This window comes from Heterocephalus glaber, unplaced genomic scaffold (genome assembly GCF_053883595.1).
Source record: "Heterocephalus glaber isolate CG9 unplaced genomic scaffold, H.glaber_assembly_v1.0 deba00001564, whole genome shotgun sequence".
In the NCBI taxonomy this organism is placed as follows: domain Eukaryota; kingdom Metazoa; phylum Chordata; class Mammalia; order Rodentia; family Bathyergidae; genus Heterocephalus; species Heterocephalus glaber.
The window spans coordinates 4,770,369-4,776,219 of record NW_028258351.1 but is presented as its reverse complement, the minus strand read 5'-3'; the positions used below and the strand labels follow the sequence as shown (position 1 = coordinate 4,776,219).

General features: G+C 41.0%; 1 protein-coding gene across 1 annotated transcript; it reads left to right on the top strand.

Moving 5' to 3' along the window:
* Positions 1-279: 279 nt before the first annotated feature.
* Positions 280-2,050, top strand: LOC101715228 (protein tyrosine phosphatase type IVA 1). Its single transcript, XM_021248914.2, has one exon. The coding sequence runs from the start codon at positions 310-312 to the stop codon at positions 829-831; it is 522 nt and encodes a 173-aa protein (XP_021104573.1). The 5' UTR covers positions 280-309; the 3' UTR covers positions 832-2,050.
* Positions 2,051-5,851: the final 3,801 nt, after the last annotated feature.

Below are 5,851 nucleotides of genomic sequence, written 5' to 3'. Positions count from 1 at the left end.
CCCCGGGAGAGAGGCTCACCTGGACACAGAAGTGGTGAATTGAAATCGTAGAGCATTTTACAAGAGTTCTGACCTGGATGGGGTAACCTTAGTGCACTTCCTTTCTCTTGCCTCAGTATTACTGGATTGAAGGATTGCTGCTTCTTGTTAGGAGGTTGATTCCATTTCCCAGTACTCCCAACACCATACTCAAAGCACTGAGAAGTTCAAGTGGAGTATATTGAAGTAGACTTCTGTTGCTTGCATCATTTCTATTCAAGTTTTAAAATCTTTTGTAATCCTCTTAAGTTTTTTTAAACTAAATTAATAATGGCTCGAATGAACCGCCCAGCTCCTGTGGAAGTCACATACAAGAGCATGAGATTCCTCATTACACGCAATCCAACCAATGCAACCTTAAACAAGTTTATAGAGGAACTTAAGAAGTATGGAGTTACCACAACAGTAAGAGTATGTGAAGCAACGTATGACACTACACTTGTAGAGAAGGAAGGCATCCATGGTTTTGATTGGCCTTTTGATGATGATGCACCACCGTCTAACCAGATTGTTGATGACTGGTTAAATCTTGTAAAAATTAAGCTTTGTGAAGAACCTGGTTGTTGTATTGTGGTCTATTGTGTTGCAGGCCTGGGGAGAGCTCCAGTGCTTGTTGCCCTAGCATTAATTGAAGGTGGAATGAAATACGAAGATGCAGTACAGTTCATAAGACAAAAGCAGTGCAGAGCTTTTAACAGCAAGCAACTCTTATATCCGGAGAAGTATTGTCCTAAAATGTGGCTGCGCTTCAAAGACTCCAACGGTCACAGGAACAACTGTTGTATGCAATAAAACTGGGGTGCCTGATGCGACTGCCTTGGACGTGCCGCTTGAGGCAGGACCTGACTGTCATACAGATTAGCCCCATGTGTTGGCTCGGTGAATGAGTCTAATGAAGCGTCCGTAGGAGCATTGCAAAGCAGTTATACAGGCTATACACAAGCTTAACAGAATCGCAATCTCTGTATTTGGGTTATGATCAGCACATTTGGACAATTACCTCAAGATTCTTACTGTTCAGCATTTAAATTGTGCTTATCATTTGTACCAATTGACTTTCCTGAAATCATGCAGTACTGAGTTATGATATTCCCATGCCAGAATCTTAATGATACATAAGAAATTTAGAAAGATTAGGTGCCAAAATACCCAGCACAGTACTCTTACATTTTTAGTATCACATAGAACCAAAATTCCAGGAACTATGAATACTCTAGACCTGTGGTTTATTCCTTCAGTCATTTCAAACATGGTAGGGCCTATGTGGCTATTTGCCTGCTCACTTTATGTTTACATCTCACACTCATACCAGTATCCATCAGGTTTACTTAAACATTGATTGTTCTTTTTGATTATTACCAAGTCTTATGGTGATTATTTAATGTCTTTCTACAAGTCTTACTTTGTGCTGTTCTGGGAAACCTCCATTTTGAAAATCTACACTGTTACAGAAACACATGCCTTTAATGTCTCAGACAAAAAAGCCTTACAGTTAATTTAATGCTTGCACTCCAAGGTGCAACTTAACAGGGAGGGCCTGAAAAAAGACTAGGAGTAGGCTATTCAATATTTTTAGTAAAATGTTGCTTTTGTCTTGTGCAGAACATGTAGAATATGCTCTTTAATTTAGTAAATATTTTTTAAAAGGTACAGATGCTTTGTTATTGTAGCTAGAACAATTTTTAATCATAAAATTTCTGAAATTCTTGTAATTTTTTCCATACTTATCAGAAGTTGTTTACCAGCTTATTTTTATTTGAAGTGTGATTTTTTTCCTTCTTTTCCCAACCTCTTGCAAAAAACAGAAGTGAGTTTCTGCTAATAAATTGAGTAGACATCTAATATTTTATATGCCTTTTGAGCTGTGTAATTTAATATTTGGATACTTGATAATTTGTTTTATTATGTAATTGATAAAATGGTAATGTGTATTAATGTTAGTTCAACCATATATTTATACTGTCTGGGAATGTGTGGTTATAGTTCTGTGGGACAAATAATTTGTCAGTGTTCACCACTTGTAAAAACAGTGTGAGAGCTTAAACATCATCTAAATAAATAATGAAATAAAAAAAAAAGAAACTGTGTAAACCTAGGCAAGTTACCATCTCTTCATGTGTAAAATAGAGATAATCCCAGAGAATGTTTTTGACAAAAGGGGTGGAAATGGGAGATATACACATGTATACGTGTCATAAATGTGGTACATGGCAGTCCCCAATATGTGGCAGTCCCCTTTCACCCCACCACACTTCTCATTGTCAAGAGTGGCCTCCAGTCTTCAGTAATCTTGATTATGAGGTAGAAGATGTTTACCTTGGCTTCAAAGCTTGTGTGAAAATATGTCATTACTCAATGATTAAGAAGTGTCTATATAGTCCAGAAAGTTCAGCCCTTTATCAGGGCTTAGGCTTCCAAATATCTGTGCCATGACTCAGGTTGCACATGCCAGCCCAGTTCCATGGGATAGACAGTAAGATCTCATCCTATTTATGCCATCTGCGTTGTCTTCAAAGGGAACTCTATTCAGCAACATGATGTTGGTGTTAAATGACTTGCACTCATTCACACAGATATCTACTAAGTTGGAGTCAGGACCTGAGCCTAGGTGATCTGGCTCCTGAGCTCAGATTCTTACCTGCTGCCTAGATCTGGTAAAGAATGGAAGGGTTTAGGTATGAGGCCACATGCTTGTCATTCTTATAATGTCCAGATCTTATCCTACAGTCCCTGACACCAACCTCAGCCTTGGTCTCACGCTCTACTTTCAGGGCATCGTGGGCAGGGGATCTGGTCTGTGAGACAGTTGAACACATATTAGTCATTGCCAATAACAACCCCCTCACCTCACAAAAGTTCTCATTGGTAGCAGGAGCCTTGTGGGTGAGGACAGTGCCATTTATACAAATTGCTGTGTTCTTTATCACCTTGTGCAGAAATTACATAAGAATTCGGTGTCTTTATTGACCCTTCCCTAGCTAATGACTCTTTAGGCTGGAACTGGTCACTCACTAAGCTTCTTGACCTCCATATGGGAGTCATAAACCTACACAAGGTCACTGAGCTGACAGAAATGCTAGCTTAAGCCCTAGAGTTTCTTCATGGTTCAATTTATAATATCAAGCAGAATAAAATATGTACAGGTCCAGGCTCCTTTTCATTTATTTACTCCTCGGAACAGAATCTCTCTTCTGCTTCTACTTTCTCCCTGCCTTTCCCTGGGTCACCTCTCTATCTGAACTCTCCACTCCTCTTCTGCCCTCTCATCAGCTGTTCTCCATACCCGGTATCTCCCTATCTACCAACTTCTTCCTTGGATCGCCTAGAGAAAATATTTTCTTAGTCATGTTAAACATGAATCATCTCAATCTCTTCTCCTTTTACCACTTTTTTCTCAAAGGATTATTCTTAATTCTCTGCCCTTACTTCCCCTTAACTCATTCCTTAATCCCTTGAAGATTGGCCACAGCCTCAATTTCTGCCCCATTAGTCACCTGAAGCATCTCTCCCAGGCTCTGTGGACTAATGTCCTGATGCTCCTCAATTGCAAAGTCTTTAACCTCTGCAGAATTTGATGCTATTTGCCACTCCCTCAATTCACAAACTTTTTTTCCTTGCCTAGATTATCTTTCATGGCATGTTATTATTTTCCCTAAATATTGTTGGATCTAAAAATGTTTCTTGCATATGTTCCATTCCACCTCCCACTGTTTCCACCCCTGATTACCCATGCTTGGAGCATGGCAATAGCTTCCTAACAGCTATCCTTGCCGCGCTGTGTATTCTGCAGTTTTCTTGCTTGTTAAATCCCATTCCATTTTATGTTCTCACACCGGAATCACATCCTTCTCTTGGCCTTTTAGCTAAAATCCCAAATTCACAGGTCCTGAAGACCTGCCAGCTCTCAGGAGCTTTGTCCCTTGCATACTTTTTCTGTTTAACTTTCAGGTGCTCCATAATATTTTCCCATCCCTCCTTTTGCCTTTCCTCCTGGAGTCCTCTTATTTCAGAGTGAGGAGTGAGGCGGATGAGGGCTCTAGAGTGCAAGACTTAAGGAGGCGTTCCATCTCAGGGTTGTACAAGTATCTCCTTAAATCCTGTGCCCTTGGCACCTCGCTGGCCTTCCCTAATCCCAGGCCTGTTGCATTTTCTCCTTGTGAATTTTTGCTAGTAATTCTTTTCTTTTCTCCCAACACTCCACTTGCCCATCCCTCCCCCAATTCTGAATTTAAAGTTCTGTACTTCAAGATTCATCTTTTCTGATTAACCTAATCAAAAGTACTATCTCTTCTGAGCTCCTTGAGTTCTCCGATTCACCTTCCCTTTGCTACTTTATAAGTCTTATCTCCATTGTTAGACTTTAAACTGCATGTTTTACATCTTTGTATTTCCTGAATAACTTCCTCTATGCTTTATATATAGTAACAAATCAACAGAGAAATACTTAATAAGTAAGGAAAGTGCTGTGAGTGGGAATAAGAGGTCTTCAACCTTCTCATCACAAATCAACAACAGCTACCAGAAACATGATGGACTCACACTGGTTTTCTCTGAGGTCTGTAAAGTACATTGTAGACATTCCACTAGTCCCTTTCTTATACCTCTGAGACACTGCTAATCACCCATGACGCTTCTTGTCTCTAAGCCTGGGCGAGGCATCCAAGCCTGCTCAATATAGCATGAGATAGCCCCCTTTATGGATTAGAGTTGACACTGGAGAATGATCCTCATTTCTTCTGCTGCATCCAAGGCCCCATTTTACAGATGAGAAAATAAAGGCCCAGAGAAGTTCAGAGATAGAATCAGGTAGAGAAATTCCTAATAATAGCTGAGTAGCCAACTAAGCACAACATACGTTCATCCAGAGGACTGCATAGTATTTTGCTAGAAGCCCCATTAAGGTCTTTTTAGACCTACTTCATTGGTCCTCAAGATCAATATTGAGCCTCTGGGAACTTGAGGAGCCTTCACTCACCTCAAAAATGATTCCTTGGAATCTGGAGGTGCACTCTTCATGTGGACAGCTTCACCACGTGGGAGAGCAGCAGCACAAGCCTAGGGATCGAGCAGGTCTAGGATGTATCCCACTTCTGTACCTACTAGCAGGCCAGTCACATCTGTGAGCCCCAGCTCCAAAACCTATAAAATGGTACTAATTAAGACTCACCACATACTACTCACTACTCACTGCAACACACCCTTGATGGCGTTCAGTATATGCAAGTCTCCTTTTCTCTGTTCCATTTCCTGCAGTGTGAGGAAGTGAAGACATTTAGAGGGGCTTCTTTGCACTTCCCTTCTACAAACACAAGCACTCTATCCCCATGTCTAAAGTAGGTTTAAGTTCATTGACATTACGTGAATATACCCTTTCTAATGGAAATATACAAGATGTTAATGACTGTCATTCTGAGAGTAGTCATTTGGGAATTACATTATGTGCTGAACTAGGAGAAAAAAGTGGAATTTACTCCTAAATCAAAGGCTGTCATCCTCAACTCTTGAAACTTAAGCACAGATGTTTTCAGCTGCTCTGTTCTCACTTAGGCACCTGCGCTGAGCTCTGCAAAGGTGACTGGGACTGTGGGCCAGGGGAGCAGTGTGTCAGCAGTGGGTGTAGCCATACCTGTGCTGCAAGTTAAGGACAGGTAAGAACATCAGGCCTTTCCTCCTTCCCCAAACCTTGTCCAGCCCAGACAGGCTGTACTCTTGGCTCCCATGGGGCTTCCCAGAAATTGAGTGGGACAGAACCCCACCTGTCTTCCTGTAGCCTTTCCCTCTTTACCCCAAGGAAAAGACGTATCCGTCATAG

What these genes read in the sequence shown, in the direction of transcription:
- LOC101715228 (XM_021248914.2), top strand. Translation starts at nt 310, where the DNA reads ATGGCTCGAATGAACCGCCCAGCTCCTGTGGAAGTCACATACAAGAGC.